Here is a 17,229-nt window from a genome sequence, read left to right on the forward strand (position 1 = left end):
AATGAGAAAAAGTGTACGTGAAGAACATTTACAACACTTGTTCCATTTAATGTGACAATGAAAATCCAGCAATGAAATCTGCTTTGTTAAGGTATAAGCAAGGAAACATGTTCCTTGTGTATACTTACTGTAGAGACAGAGAAGCTTGTAAAAAATATACATTATATATATGCATATATACGTATATACATATATATACACATGTAGGCCATTGACTGTTACTTTGCATTTAAAACAGAACTCGCACAATTAAATTCAAAGAGGTATCTAGAGTTATTGCCAGGGACGCCTGAGTGGCTCAGTTGGTTGGGTGTCTGCCTTGGGCTCCCTTTAGGATCCCAGGGAAGCCCTGCATTGAGCTCCCTGCTCAGTGGGGAGTCTGCTTCTCCCTCTTCCTTGCCCCTCCCTTTGCTCAGCATGCAAGCTGTTTCTCAAAAATAAATAAATAAATAAAATTTTAAAAAAGTTACAGCCGATTTTAAAGGTAGAGCTAAAAGAGACGTAAGATTATCCACCAATTATTAAAAATTTTCCTTTTTTAACTTTTGAAGGATGCTTTTATTGTTTTAATTTCATTTTTTTTTTCTTTAAATAGTAGCACTGTATATAGGGTTGGCATCATTATCTTTGTGCACATGGTAGAAATCCAGGGCACAGAAAGAACCAATGGTTCTTGTTCCCAGTCAGATTGCTTTTGAAAACCTCTCACTTTATTTGGCCAGGACCTCATTTTATTCAGTTCAATGTAAAATGCCAATGTTAAAACTCTGAGTGAAAGCATGCCATAAATAGATAGATCGATGTAGACAGACACATACAGCAATCACTTCTAAGGAGAAAAGAAATGAAGGAAAAGTGATGTGTTATAATGAACACTTTACATATTATCTCTTCTGAGAAGACTTCTCAAAACAATCCCATTTCCATGATGGTGATGATTTCTTTAAATTTCTTTGGAGGAAAGGAATGAATATTTTTGACTAAATACTGTGCTTGGTGCATCATTTATTTTATTTACCTGGCAGAATTACCTGAGTAATTATTACCTGGTAAACTTCAGGGATAATATAGTGAGAGAAAATCCATAAAGATTTCCTCTCAAAGAGTGTATAGTCTCCTGGAGGATACAGATATGAATCAGTTATTAATCAGTTACTTACATCAATACATGTGTAATTACAAATTGAAGAAAGTTTTTTTTTTTAAAGTGAATTTCTCTGAAGGCATCTAACAATAACAAAAGACATTATAGATCAGTGAGTCTGGAAGGACTTTCCTCAGAAAGTGTTGCTTGAATTGATAACTGAAAAACAAACAGGAATTATCTAGACGAAGCGTTTGCAGAGGGCAGTGATAAGGAGTGTTTTAGTGCAGAGGCGCTGCAATGGGAAGGTACATAGAAACTCTCAGAAGCTGTAAAGCAATGTGATTACAACACAAAAGCCCGTGGGAGGGTCCTGTGAGATGAGGCTGATCAGCAGGCAGGGGCCAGAACATGCACTGCCTCCTAAGTAGAGTGTACATTTTATCTTTTTTTGCTGCCTACAGCATTTTTAATGTTGATTGCCCAGTGTTCATTTCAGTTTAGCATTTATCTGAGATTTTGGTTTTTAGATCTTAGTAAGATAAGCCGGGGGAAGTCTGGTAAGCTCTACTTCTACCATGACATGTCTCTTGGGGTGCTGTGTGAGTCACATGTGCAGTGACCATTCTGACCTTCACCAGGGCTCAAATATGGAAGATGACCAGCAACATCCCACCTCTCTTTCCAGACCCTATCCAGATACAATGTAAGCATCACCTTCCACTCAGAGGACAGCTACCTTCTTCATCATCAGGGGGTGGCGGCAGAAAGATTCAAAATGGCAGCATTGTCAGGTACAGGGTGCTCTAATCCAAATTACCGGTGTTGTGTAGAAAAAAAATTACTTTTGAAAATAGATTTTGGAATAGAGCTGTTTTATAGGTTCATCAGTAAGATGAAACCAATTTGAGTGATTTTTATTGCCTACTTTCATTCTTTTTTTTTTTTTTTTTAAGATTTTATTTATTTATTTGACAAAGATCACAAGCAGGCAGAGAGGCAGGCAGAGAGAGTGGAAGAAACAGGCCCCCCACTGAGCAGAGAGCCTGATGCAGGGCTTCATCCCAGGACCCAGAGACCATGACCCGAGGCAGAGGCTTGAACCCACTGAGCCACCCAGGCGCCCCTGCCTACTTTCATTCTTAAAAAGGTCCAGATTTTGGTGATTGATAAATGAATATGGTCACCTTTCTGGTAGGCTTTGTTAAAAGTTTTAGATTTGACTCCAAGAGCAATAAAGCCAAGAAAGTTATAAATAAGGGGTAAAGAGATGTTCAGATTTTCTTTTCCAAAATATTGCCTCAAGCATACTAATGTGTTGTCTTAGAGTTGTTCGTTTACACATGTCAACCTGCTACACTTTTTGTTAGCAAAGTCTCTCCTTTTATATCCCCTCTGTCTTTAATACTTGATAAAGTTTTGACCTATTCTGAACTATTCAAAGTATTGTTCCTATTTTTTCTGAGGTTTTTTTTTTCTTTTCATACTACCTGTACTTTTATTTTCACTTAATACTAGTTATATTGGTAAATATTAGTAAAATAAAATCATGAAGATTTTTAAAAGAACCCCAAAGACTTTTTTTTTTCTAGAAAAATTAATCTTCTAATTAGAAATATGAAATTAAGGACAATTAAAAATGAGTGAAGCATTAAACTCACCCTTCAGCTTTTTCTTGATGTGAGAAAATGAAAAACAGGAATTTGAACAATTAGATGTCAAACAGAGCATTGGGAATTACTTGTTGATGAATATCAATTAATAGAAGAGTAAAACCTCCAGACTCTGTATTCCACATACTGAGCTATAGTCTGATATAGTCATGATTTTAGGTAGGGCATTTTGGTTAGTTGTTGGATATTCCTGGCATGATCTAAATAGAACAAAATAAAATGAGGGGAGAGATATTTATAGTGGACAAGATTTCCCTCATTTTCAACAAGATGGAAAGTAATTTATTTTGACAACTTCACTAAGTAAAATAAATAACTGAAATTTTATAAATAACTTCTAGAAAGTCTGTAGTTGCTGTGTTTTTTCACAATTTACCCTAAAACCATTTGTGGAATCTGGAAGTTGGGGACATGTTCTTCATTGGCCTGACAAAATATGCTCCATTCAAAAGGAAAGGATATATACTAGTGAAACTGCCGAACGTGACTCTGGAAAGCGTGACCTTGCTTCCACCACTCAGGAGCCGGGTGATCCTGAGTAAATTGCTTCAGTAAGACTTTACTAAGCCTTAGTTTTCACTTATTTAAAATACAGACAAAATGGTGGCTGTTATTCAAACAAGTGTGAGATAAACTCTAATGACTAAAGGCTATGCCCTAACAGTGAACAACCTGGGCTCTCTTTATGATCAGATATTACCAGGAACCATGCTTTTTTGTTGTTTTTTTTTTTTTTCATCAGAAGGAATTTTAAATATTCCTTTCTTGGGAAACTCTAAAACTAGACATGAGAACATTTTCCTATGAGAAACAAATCAAGTCAGAGCCACACAGATAGCCCATTCTCTCAGAAGAAGTCATTTGTATTTTGCAGAGAATACTGAAGGCGATCAAGGGATATAATAAATCCTTAAAGGGAAGATTAAATATTTCTCATATGTGGAATAAGATCTCTGCAAATGCTAAGAAAGACTGATTCAAAGGGCTCACTTTTTCTGTAGACCAGCTTCAGGAAGGACATTGTTTACTCTTGGAGGAAGATCAGAGGTATTAGCAATCAGAACATGTACTGAGCTTTTAGCCATGTTCAAGGATTTTTACGAATTCTTAGTGAGTAGAAGCTTAAAGTTTTATCTGTTGCTTACATAAGAATGTACATAATTTGCTTTAGTGTAACAAGTTCTTCTCAAGGAATTGGTGTACTTCTTTAAAAAGTTATAAGTAGCAGAACCCCCACAGGTATCAATAAATAGGTAAGTCAAGTTTACAGTTACTAGATCTACCAAAAATCTAGTAAAACATTATGTCTTACTGCTACTAGTATTTTTATTTTGTTGTACTGCCAAAGCTTTTTGTGAGGATTTTGTAAAGATTAAAAGATTATACAAATGTGAAGTGAATAATAATTCTAATGATATCTTGTGCTACCAACTCACTTTCACCATATCATGACATAACATCCTTCACTGTAAAGCTATATTTATTAAAAGATACCAGTGATAAAATTCACTTTGGCCAGTTTTTTCTAATTGGGCTTGAGAGACCCAAGGGATTTTTTTCAATATATATTTTTTGGATCTCTAATTTCTATAAATTATTCAATTTTTATGAAAAAATTTTTTAGTACAAATCCCATGGAGGTTTTCTGTGAAGGTATTTCCAGTTAAGAATATAACTCTCATATATGAGAATACACTGGAAACTACAAATGTATTATTTATGTTAAGTTTTTTTTAACTTGTTCTTTTTAAAATTCTAGCTACCTATAGTTTCCAGAAGGTTGGAATAATACAAAAAAGTAACAAAATGTTACAGGCACTGAAATGCTTATTAATATATAATATGAAGAAACAGTCAGAATTTTAAAATGCCTTGAATTGCAGAGGTCACTAAAAGATGCATCTACCAAATATGGTGCCATTAAATTAAAAGATGTAATTAAAATGTTGATGGTGTTATCCACAACATGTAAAATTTACAATGGTTAGCATTTCTAATATAGTTTCAATGGGGTTATCCAAAGGACAGTGCCCAAACTAAGATTTTAATTCTTTTTCTTATATTTTTGCTGTTTAAAGGAAGCTGCAAAATGCACTCATATATAAGCTGTTTAATGTCCAAGTCTAGACAAGTGTTTTCTAATGGAAAGTATCTGGAATATCATCCCACATGGGATATGTGGTTGTACTGGAGACTTCTTTGGTTGCCTGGTCTAGGCAGTGCTGGTGGTGGTGGTGTATTGGCAGGGGTGAGTAGAAGCCAGAGATGCTGCTAGGCTCCCTATAGAGCATACGATGGGTCCTCCAACAGAGATTTGGCCCAAAGTGACAATGGCGCCATTGTTTTGGAACCCTAGCCTATCATAATCCTTCTCCTGGGTTTATGTATTCCAGTTCAGCTCTTTAGACATTTTAGTGGATGATAATACCTAGTGTTGGCAAAAATGTCAGAAAAGGGACATTCTTAAATGTTGTTGGTATGAGTATTTATTGAAGTAAATGTTTCCGAGGCAGTTTGCAAATTTAAAAATCTGTCTCTACTTGCATTTCTACTTTCAAGAAGCATTTCTCAACAATTTTCCATAATGGCTATATGTAGCTACATCGCAACAAGAACTCTCTGGGCATGCAGTATTATTTATAATACGGAAATATTAGAAACCAATTAGATGTTCAGCAATAGGGAAGTGGTCAAATAAATTAGAGCACAATATGGATAATATGCAATGATAAAAATGGTAGAATCGTATATTATAATGAAGAAGGATGAATATGATATATTTATTTCAGGTTACAAATGATTCAGATTTTTTGAATTTGTAATCAATTTCTTTTGTTAAATTTATGTAAATGTGTGTGTGTGTGTGTGCACGCACACACATATGAAAAGTGTGGAAGGATGCAGAGCAAATATTAAGAAAACAAGTAGTTTGTCGTGAAAACTATGAGTGTGGGATAAAAAATCCACTTGTTACTTTATGTAGTCTTGTGATATTTGCATTTCTTTCCAGCTGGGCAATTTGTGAAATTAAAAAATGTAATAAGAAGAGGTCACATAATAATAAATATACATAGACATTGTCTATTGTGTAAGGGTTATGTGAGGAATTCACTTTTGAGGAGGTTTTAATAGGCATTTCTTGGTGTAAGGGAATTAAGAGATTGCAGACATAGGAAGAAGAATTAGAGGAAGCTACTACAAAGAACTGAGTGGAATTCTGGGCAAACAGAAAAAGAAGAGGGGTAGGTGTAATATAGAAACACTCAATTATAAGGGTTGCAATTTAAATTCAAACGAAAGCTCACATTTCTAAAAGAAAATGCCTTATTTGGACATAGCATAATTAGTATTTGCCTCAATCAAGCAAATTCTATTCTTCAATACCAACTTGTCTATGGGAAACTTCAATTTGGACTTAAAAGTTAAGTTATTTTAACCAACTCTTTTTTTATATTTGTGTACTTGAATCTAATCACTTGTGCAGTTTTAGTTGAAAGAATTCAGCATTAAAGATGAAAAATACTGAAGAAAGAAATGAATTATAGAAATTATCTTCAGTTTGCAGCTTGCTTTACAAAGATTTAGAAGCCTCTTTTTTTGTGGAGCTCAATCTTTCAAAAGCATGGCTAGGGCTTTTTATGTGTAGTTACAATCTTAACGTTCTAAGTGTAGTGATTCGTAGATAGAATCCACAGGGTCATTGGCTCATACTTCAGAATTCTCAGAGCTCCTTAATATTAATGAGTCAACACCTGAGGAAATATTTTCATTTGATCAATGCAGGGAGTGTTGTTGCTCAAACACCTAAATCACTAACACTTATCAGAGTAGATTAAAAGCGTGAATATTCCTTAGAAACAACATACCTAAGGGTAGAAAAAGCCGCCAGTGCTGATCTCATTCAGTTCTTGCTCATTTACATATTGTCTTAAAGACATTTTACATTATAATCTCAAACCAGACAGGCTCTAGGGTTCCATTCATAAAAATAAGCAAATACCATTTGCAGGACCTAGATCCTCCTATGTGGAAGAAATGCAAGGATTCCATGTATGAATGAAAGGTATTGCCATTGTTCTGTAAGAGACATCTACTCTGGACTGCAAGTCCTCCCAGATTTGTTTAGAGAAAGTCATGAAGCCAGTCCTATCTTTCACTGAAGCCTAAGCATAACAAAACCACCATTTGAACGTTCACTTACATTTTGTCTTTATCCCGTCTTTTTCTTCTACTACATTTTTATTGTTTTTCTTAAGATATTTTACACTTTGTTTAATTTTGGTTAAACTTTCTCTAGCAGAGTGAGGTAGAGACTTTTAACAAATGCCAAGAAGTAACAAACACTCATATTGCGATCATATCTTGTTATGGTTAAACAAATGTTATCGGTATCTTCACCAATATTTAAAAAATTAGGATCTATGCTTAAACACACAGACACACACACGCGCACGCGCGCATGCACACACACACACACACACAAACACACAAACACACTATATTGGCCAAACATACATGCCCTTGCATACAATTTTTTGCTGTGCAAACTATGGTTTTAAAATTAGTCGTTATTTTTTAATACAAAAAGCATAGATCAGAGAGCCAAAAATTGTCCTCCAAACGATTGTGCATTTTCCCATTTTAAGTTTAAAGAATGGATGTTTTTCCTAAAACATTTTGCTTTGCTTTTACCATAGCCTTGTTGTGTAGGGCTCCCACTGGTATCTTCATTTTATGTATTAGAAACCCAGGACACAGAGCAGTCACATTGCTTCAAAAGGATCTCATGGTGTTTCTTCCTGCCGCATTTATTACAATGGTCTTTATTAACATTAATTAAAACACAGAGATAATTATTAAAGACTTATTAAATACTTCTTTAATCTGGGGTAACCAAAAGGAGTCAGTTTTATAGTCTAGAGTTCATAGACAATGCAATGTGAATGTTGCTCTGTAAAGAATAAATGCAATTTACTCAGTGGAGGCCAGGAAGTTTGTGCACCACAATGACACTGATTACTGAGCAAGATATGGTCAGTAAATGAAGAAACTCATAGTTCTGTTTGGATGTTTAGATGTAGGGGATGGGTAGCATAATGCATACAGAAAATTACCATGTGCAACAAAACAGGTCGTTGAAAGCACTACGGAGGGTTTGAATAAAAAGTCTATGGAAGTACATTGGAAAAAGGGATTAGTTACAAAGCTGGAAAAGTTTTCATCAAGTACTATATTAATCAATGATAAGATTTCGGGCAGAACTGTGCACAAGGACCAAGGACCAAGAAAATATTCAAGAATAGCAAATTTTCTAAGAAAGATGAAATTTTTGGAGGAGCTGTTTTGTGGGGCTATGCAGTGTTTAAAAAAAGAAAAAAAGGCTGAAAATAGGCTGGGTTCAGCTACATCATTGAAAACTAGACATTCCAGCCTATAGAATTTGACCTATAGGCGAAGGGGAATGTCAGCCATGAAATTAAGAAAGCAGGCTATGGATTCAACTTCATGAATATGAATTTCAGCTCAGATACTTACTAGCTGTTAATCAAGCTGTGTAATCACTTTATGCCTCAATTTTTCCAACTTCAAAATGAAATAATTATGCACGTGTGCACGCACACACACACACACACACCCACACGTGTAGCCATTTTTTAATTGTTTGAAGGGTTAGATTAAATGTGCTAAGACATGGAGAAGAGAATGTTTATATTAGAGTCAGGAAAATAACATGGTTTAACATAATTTTTTTTTTTTTAATTGATCGTTGCCATTGTTTGAGCTGAGTTTGAGGCAGTTTTACGGACAGGTTAAAACGAAATTGGAGAGAATGGCCGCAGAAAGATTGGTCAATAAGGTAACTGCAAAAGAGGCAAGGCAAAGTGGAAAGGTAGCTCCAGTTTCAAGTTCTAGCATCAGTATTTATCTGCAGACCTAGAGCCTTGAACCAATCACTTAACATTTTGAATCAAATTCCATTTTCTGTTAACTATAAGATGGAATAGATAATAAAAATAGGAATGATTTAAGGAGATTGAGTATTAGTTGTGAGTAATAGCTGCTTAATAAATTGTAAATTTAAAAAATTCCTGTTATTAATACTAGAATATGTGTAAAGGATAACATAGTTTGATTCTGAAAGTGAAGAAGAAATGAATGAGTTTATGGAGGAAAATCTTGTTCAATAATTGGTGGCAACTAGACTAGGATGTGATAAATTCATGAAATGATGATTCCTGACCGATGATCGATCTTTCTTTCTTTCTAAGATTATTTATTTATTTATTTGAGAGAGCGCTCACACACATGAGTGGAGGGAGGGGAAGAGGGAGATAGAGAAAGAGAGAAGCAGACTCCCCACAGAACATAAGCCCAGCCCACAGGTCTGGATCCCAGGACCTGAGATCATGAACTGAAGCCGACATCTGACATCAAGAGTCAGATGTTCAACCGACTGAGGCATTCAGGTGCCCCAGATTCTTGACTATTCTTAACAACAGACAGATGATGATAGTTCTCTTATTTCTGGCACTGTCTTATGAACAATAGTGACCATTTTGTCTGTGTCCTTTGTTTACCTTCAAAGGAAATCTAATAAATTTTGGGGGCTCCTTGGTAGACACCTAAATTCACATTAAGCATCTGCTATAAAGGGACACGTGGGTGGCTCAGTGGGTTAAGAAAGGCAAGGAAAGATCATGTTTGCATATAGAATTTACACTGTCCAAAACAGTAACTGTCCAAAACAGGTGCCCCATCATCTGGGGCACCTGGGTGGCTCAGTGAGTTAAAGCCTCTGCCTTCAGTACAGGTCATGATCTCAGGATCCTGGGATCGAGCCCCGTATGGGGCTCTCTGCTCAGCGGGGAGCCTGCTTCCTCCTCTCTCCCTGCCTGCCTCTCTGCCTACTTGTGATTTCTGTCTGTGAAATAAATAAATAAAATCTTAAAAAAAAAATCTGCTGTAAAGCCAAATTTACTTCTTGCCCCATCTACAAACAAATTCCTCTATCTCAGTGAAGACTTGTAGAATGATTATCATGCTCAAATTGATCTCTCCCACATCATATCAATATCACTTCTATTTTATTATATGTTGTTTTTTGTTATTTGTTTTGTCTGGCTTTATCCTCACTGGTACTATAGTAGGCATAATTCTGATATTTCCTTTGTTTGACCATCATGCCCATTCCACCCAATTAACCTGGCAAACTTACTTATATGGCTTGGCATCCTTACCTACCAAAATATATATCCAAACATAGGATAATGGTTTTTGTTTGTTTGTTTGTTTTGTTTTGTTTTGTTTTTTGAGAGAGAGAGAGAGGCAGAGAGGGAGAGGGAGCATCTTAAGTAGGCTCCACGTCGGGTGCAGAGCCCAACATCAATGCTCAGTCTCTCAACCCTGAGCCCCTGACCTGAGCTGAAATCAAGAGTTGGTTTAGCTGACTAAACCACCCAGGTGCTCCAGGATAATGATTTTCAATTCAGTAGATCTATGTAGATGAGTGTGGGGCAGCATAGTTGTTTCTCAAATGCTGTCCCTTCATTAATAAATTTAACTCTTCTGATGTTGGAAGCCAGAAGGGCCAGATGAGCTTCATGACATCACTTTAGTTTAGTTTGGTTCTTACTATTGCTGGTAATCTTAGCTTATGTCATGGCCTCCACTTAGACAGTATATGTGATTTTCTTGGTGTTTACAGAATTTCCTTTCTATCTTCTATTCTTCAGAGAAGTACAGTCATACCACCATTTCACTTCATCTTTATTCAACCTGTTCTTTTGGTTGTGTATAATTTTGCTTTGACCTGGCAGACTTCTATGCAACCCTACGACTTTTGTCTGCTATGCTATCTATTAATCCTTTCCTTCCCTGCTGTCCAAAAATACTCCAGTAAGCATGCAGTTTGCAGGAAACTCCAAATTCAAATAGATCTAGTCTCTATATTCAGATCTGGCCCAAAGTCAGGGGACATATGTCAAACTCTTACAAAAACTGGCTCATTATACTATGCTCTATATATCAATGAGACACAAAAATCAGCCACACTGGCATTCGATCTAAGATTGGAATGATAATTTTACTCTTATTATATTTCTGATCCCATTCTCTACAAACCTTTCAGAGTACTTGTCCAAAACTTGTCTTCCAAAAGACAAGGGAGGCCCTGCCTTTTTTTTTCACTGGCAGCAAAAAGTAAAGCTTTTCATAAAGAATACTGCACTCCTCCAAAGGTCAAGGACTCTTCTTCTTCTTCTTCTTCTTTTTTTTAAGATTGTTTTCTATTTACTTGAGAGAGAGCAAAAGAAAGAACACGGAGGGAGATAGAAAAGCATATTCCCCACTGAGCAGAGAACTTGACACAGGGCTTGATCCCAGGACCCTGAGATCATGATCTGAGCCAAAGTTAGATGTATAACTGATGGAATTAGCCAGGTACCGCTAGGACTCCTAATTCTAGACCACTATCCCTGGCCAGAGGCCTCCAGCCTCAACCCTCTTATGGCGCTACAGCTGGTCCTACTGTCTCTTTATCAGAACCATGGAAGTGTCAAACCCACTCTTAGTGGCCCTTTTTCAAATGTTTGGTGCCCAATATTTCTTTTACTTCACTTCTGAACTAAAGATGTATACTATTCTGGGACAACAGGATGTATCTCACTTAACACTGTCATGCAGCTGAATAATAACATTCACAACAACATATAGCTGAATAATAACAACAATAACAAATAGTAGTAACAGTGACAATAATAATAATTGATCACTATTAGCATAGAAAACAAGAAATAACTAGAATAAACAAATTCACTTCAATTCAATAATTAAGGAATCTCTTCTGCTTCTAAAGATACTAAAAATGATAAACATTATTCAGTTTTAGAGTATAACTGAGGTGCTCCATCCATTTCTTAAGTAGCCTGGCCCTCAGGTTAAATGTAATGATTATCATACTGAAACTATGGAAGATAAATGGGTTCATTAATTCCAGACAAGGATAGTGTGATGTTATTCATTTAAGCTTCTAGGAAAGTTAGCTGGACTCATTTTTAGATAAGCCCATCTAAAGTCTGTGGACTTCACTATAAGATAATCCAAAGTTATCTTTTCCCTTACATAAGCAAAAGTGGAAAACGATTTCAGGGAACACTTTTCATTTCTTACTTAAGAGAAACACACTCTTATTTTTCTTGTCTCACTATATTGTCTAGCCCACTCCTTTTCATCTTAATTACAAGAATTACTGATTCAAAGAACTTTCACTTGTACAGAACAATATAAGAGATGATCCATCTATAGAGATAGACCCAGCAAAATCAGAATATATAGAAAGTGTGTTTACACAAAATACTCCTATCTGGGCAACAAATGAAAGTATGTGGAAAGGACAACATTCATTCAATCTATAGTCTCATGTGATTTGAAAATTTTGGAATTATAATAAACTAACTCTGAATTTTTTTTAGCTGAAATCTAGCCAATGGTTCCTTTTTATATTACTGGATTCATTGGGAGAATTATAAGCAATTTTTTTATCATGGTTAGGAAATACAGCCTCTGAATGCACGTTATTTCACCCATACCATTAAAAACTGAGCCTTGGGGGGCGCCTGGGTGGCTCAGTGGGTTAAAGCCTCTGCCTTTAGCTCAGGTCATGATCCCAGGATCCTGGGATCGAGCCCCGCATCGGGCTCTCTGCTCGGCGGGGAGCCAGCTTCTCCATCTCTCTCTGCCTGCCTCTCTGCATACTTGTGATCTCTGTCTGTCAAATGAATAAATAAAATCTTTAAAAAAAAAAAAAAAACTGAGCCTTGGTGAAAATTCTCTGCTTTACCTTTCAAGTCTTTCTCCATTTAGCAGCTTCCTTACAACTGTAAAAACACCAGGGAAAAAAGTGAGCAAAAAACAAAAAAACAAAAAACAATTCAAAAAAAGATAGCTAGTTTATGGTCAAAACATCTGGGACAAAGTTGTCCAAAATATTGTCAAAACTCCTCTGTTGACAATTCATTCCATTCTAGAGCCTTGTCAGACCTCCCAGATTCATTGACAGACTATTATATTCAGAATGGCTTTGAAAACTTAACAGCACTTAGAAATGCTCTTGAGACATCTAAAAATGTCTTTATTTAGGAAGGAACATATAACACCTGCCAAATTTGTAGGTTTGAAACCACTTCCAATAAGAATTAAAAGGCCCTCTTCCTCACTGAAATGGAACTATCAATATATGACTTGTCTGCTCATGAGAAATAGTGGGTTCTTGTCTCTGACGTCGCAATTTAGTTTAAAATCACTTTCATGATGACAGGGTACATGATGATGATAAAACGATAAAGATGACAGTCTAATCTTCAAAGATCACTGATCATTGATAAAAGATTAAATAATGTAAACATCTGAAATGCCAGATTATCAGCTGCTTGGCAAACTCAGTATTGAAGTATGCTCAGACACTACTGATAAGTGAGAAATGATTTTCCTGCGTGTTAACGTAGAAACATCTCCTCCTCCAGGAGGGGCAGGTGAACTGTAATACCTCTGAATTTAAGATGTATATATAAATATATTTCCCCCCTCGGTCTTAATAAATATGTGTAAAATATTATTTAAATGACATACTGTAAAGGGCTCAAAATCATTGGTTTCCCTCAGAGTAATGCCCGATTGTTGTGAATTTTAATCATCCCTTTTTGGAATTCCAACTGATGTTAAATATACGTACAAGAATGATTAGACAGGCTGGTCCTATAAAACTCCAAATAAAGTTGTTTTCTGTGCTAAGCCAACATCTGAAAAGTAAATAACAAATCTATAAATATGTTTGTATGTACTTCACAGAGCAACATTTTCAATGATATATGAAGCATATTCAGAATCGTATTTCAAATAGTTATGAGATCATCTTCACTTACACTTTGGTGGTGCCATAATATCTATATCCCAATGAGGCTGAAAAGCCAACAACCACAGCGGGGCTGAGATAGCCAAAGATGTAGAAATTCTTGTGCAGAAAGCCCTTGTTGTAGATGACGCCCACAACGATGAGATAGAGGTGGATGCCTTCAATGCACATCCAGGCAAAGGCAGCTAAAAAGAAATAATGCAGCAGCCCGGCGATGATTGAACAGAAGAGCTAGAAATTGAGGAAAGAAAGAAACCATAAGCAATGTTTGCTTTTCCATTAGCATAACACAAGATCCTGACTTTCTCCTTAAATTATGCCACTTGCTATAATGCCTGATCATGTTAAAATATCCTCTCATCAAGTGCCCATTTTTTAAGATGTACCACTTCCAGCTGAGTTTCATCAGTGTGAAGCATCAGTTGCGAAGAAGTCGCGCGATAGAGCTAAGTGACTGCTCTTGTCCAGAGAGTTCTGCTTTTATGCATTTATGTCATGGGAGAAGTTGTGGGTTGGTCACAGGTACACCATGATATCTTAGTGAATATGTTGTGATTTAAGTTAATTTCTGTTTTGGAGATGCCTTTACTCTCCTTAATTCTGTTCATGCTCAAAGAATGAAAATTATTGCTTAAACTGTGGTAAATGAACTCTAATAAGTATCTTGATCATTGTGGCAAACGTTAAGTTTATAAAAGAGATGAATGATGATACATAGTTTACAAAAATATCCATTATGGAGTCGCTTTAAGTTATAAGATCATCAGGTAAATTTGAGATGGAGTTCAGTTAAATATTATTTATTAGTACTTATTTCACACATAGAGTTGGACTTAGGCTTATAAGAAATAACAGAGAAAGAAATACAGTTACCCACTTCTGTAATAATAGAAGTAATAGTATATAAAGCTGGAAAGAGAACTTAATACGCCCTTACACACCTACTGCACTAATAAAAATGAGTACAATCCAAGCATAATGAGATTATATACTAATATATATTGGGGAGTATCATATAATGTTGGGACCAGAGAGTGTTAGTGGTCAAAATTGGGGAACTACTTTAATGAGGAACTGAGATTGAATAGGACTTGAAAATGGGAAGAACTTGATAAGTGATAGATCTGAAAATAAGCACTCTAAGGAATAGTTTTGGGATAAGGGTTACAGGGAGATGAAACCAAGGGAAGAAACTGAAATTGGAGGATAATGGGTGGTATATAAAATTGGCAGGTGTTAGACATACCCTTGCAAAATTAAAAAAATATATGAAGTTTATAGTCTAGGGTATACTATTTAAACAGATGTTTGGTGGCATCTACATCAGAAAAAGCCTTTGGTAACTAGGCATTAGTGTCATTGTTTGACAGATTTCTAGCAGGGATGGAAATATGGAGAAAATATAATGTCTTGTGGCCCCAAGGATACACTTCTCCAGTCTCTATCTGCATGGAGGACAACTGACCTAGAGCTCTAGCTGCTGTGTTCATCTTTCCCACAGGCTGCTGCTACACAGAGGAGTCCTCCGCCACGTGACTCTGGCTCAAGGTCTTCTCAAAGGACTCCTTGCAACCATGCCGAGCTTTCCTGAGAACCGTACTGTTGTGTCAAAGCTTCCACTTACACTTGTCTTTTCTTCCTTCTCTCCTTTACTCGGGGTCAGACCTGCATCTCGGTGAGATGGCTCTCCAAGTCCCTCTCTTCCCATGATCTCTCAGCCATTCTGCCCGATTAATTTATTGCGTGTTGAATCCCATTTGAATGTCTGCTTTTAGGAGGACCCAGACTAACACAATATAGGGATTGTTTGGTAAGGTCCTCCATCAGTGACGGGGGTAGAAATAGGTAGTTAGGAAAGTGCAGTGACTCGGTGGAGCCAACTCGTTACATTTACAGCCTGTGAACCCACTGCTTTTACAGTCAGTCCCGTCTTAAAACAAACTTTTTCTCATTCTCTTTGCCCCATCTGCCTCTGTTTAATGCCCGCATAAAAGCAGCAGCAACAACAACAACAGTAACAAAAAACAAACAAAAAAAACCACCCAAAAAAGGCGATTTCTTCAGTTTGTTGCTAAGTTTTCATTTGTCCCAATGATTCATCATAACAAGGGACATTGTGCTTCATGGAACTGTGACAGACAGGTTTTAGATATGGTAGCATTAGCAAACTTGGAAAAGACTTAGGAACAAAGTAGATGGTATGTTTGCCCATTAAGCTCTTAATTATAATTCATGATTCTATGACATATATATTTAGGAAAGTACAAATTTAGAAAACAAAATAGAGAGTAAGAGAGATCTACATACCTTATTAGTATTTGTATTGATCCCAACAAGAAAAACTAGTTCAGCAAGGAATAGGTTACAGCAGAGATTTTTGTGAATTGTTGTTCTGGTGCTTTGAATTTCACTGAAGAACCAGAAGGTAAAAATGCATATGGAAAGGCAAATCAGTGAAATAATTATTCCTAGTTGAGTGATCCTTGTAAGAATATTATAATCTTTAATACCCTAAGGGAAAATAATAATAAAGTTGTTAAGAGAATAACTCAGTAACTTGTCAAAGGAACTACAACATATAATGAACTTCTTTTTTTGGTGAAACATTAATCAAAATGTTCATAAAATGTAAAAATACAAATGTGCATTTAGATGAGAAAAATTCTGTGCCTTTGAAAATGCTCAATATTCAGAGAAATCTGATATAAATCATGTAGCACTTTAAAAGTTCTGTAATTAGTGCTTTTTTTCCTGGGCATAGTATATATTAGTATATGGTTTAACAATGTTATCGTCATCAGTTTCCTGATATTAGAAAGGCAATTCATTATTATAATGTGAAAATGGTTAATTAAAACAGATTTATCAGTGGTAATAACAAGTCTTATTTCTATGCAGCAATTCATCTAAAACACATTAAACAAAGGTATCAGAAATGCTGAATATATAGAATATCAAGAGTCAAGTTGAGAGACTTGGAAATGGGAAAAGTTGTTTTTATTCTAACCAGATGAATATTTATATCTTATATAGAGAGCAGAGGCTTCTTTGCTTACTTAACATTCAGGAAAAAAATCTTTGTGACTGACATTATGGTTAGGCAGATTTATTTGGTCACTTTATATATTTGATAGATTCTCAGTAGACATGGAAATGAACTTGTAATTTAACAAAGATTATGATACAGTGATATCAAATAAGAAACTCTATAGTGTAAAAGAAAGATATTACTGATGCGAAATACATAGCATGGACCTATTTGCTATAGAAGAGATCTGTGTTTAAGAACCTTGTACAGTTCTACATTATCAAAACATTGTAATAGTTATAAATAGGCTAATACTTATTGACCAGGTTTCAAATATTTTTAACTAATTTGTAATTGGTAAAAATAAACTTTCAATACAAAAGCAATGGCCCTTAGAGAGAATGATACATTAAAATGTATAAGTGGTTTTTAGAAGCAACATTAAAAATTAAGAGTCAGTGGATAGGTATTTAATGCACAACCCACCAGCTATCATAGACTAGATAAGTCCCAGGCAAAAAATTACCTAAAACCC

General features: G+C 35.7%; 2 protein-coding genes across 3 annotated transcripts in view; one reads left to right on the top strand and one right to left on the bottom strand.

Moving 5' to 3' along the window:
• Positions 1-17,229, top strand: part of LOC309842461 (uncharacterized protein) — a 98,652-nt gene that overhangs the window by 74,427 nt on the left and 6,996 nt on the right. Inside the window, exon 3 of the mRNA XM_082686685.1 lies at positions 15,168-15,341. Within this exon, the coding sequence (XP_082542811.1) occupies positions 15,168-15,341 (174 nt within the window). The remainder of the gene's footprint in view (positions 1-15,167; positions 15,342-17,229) is intronic.
• Positions 1-17,229, bottom strand: part of ADGRL4 (adhesion G protein-coupled receptor L4) — a 108,002-nt gene that overhangs the window by 17,056 nt on the left and 73,717 nt on the right. For both annotated transcript variants that reach the window (XM_082686668.1, XM_082686667.1), the window contains exons 11-13: positions 15,974-16,177; positions 13,677-13,897; positions 13,487-13,553 (exon numbers count right to left, since the gene is read on the bottom strand). In XM_082686668.1, the coding sequence (XP_082542794.1) occupies positions 13,487-13,553; positions 13,677-13,897; positions 15,974-16,177 (492 nt within the window). The remainder of the gene's footprint in view (positions 1-13,486; positions 13,554-13,676; positions 13,898-15,973; positions 16,178-17,229) is intronic.

The sequence above is a fragment of the Mustela nivalis genome, assembly GCF_964662115.1.
Source record: "Mustela nivalis genome assembly, chromosome: 10".
Lineage (NCBI taxonomy): Eukaryota > Metazoa > Chordata > Mammalia > Carnivora > Mustelidae > Mustela > Mustela nivalis.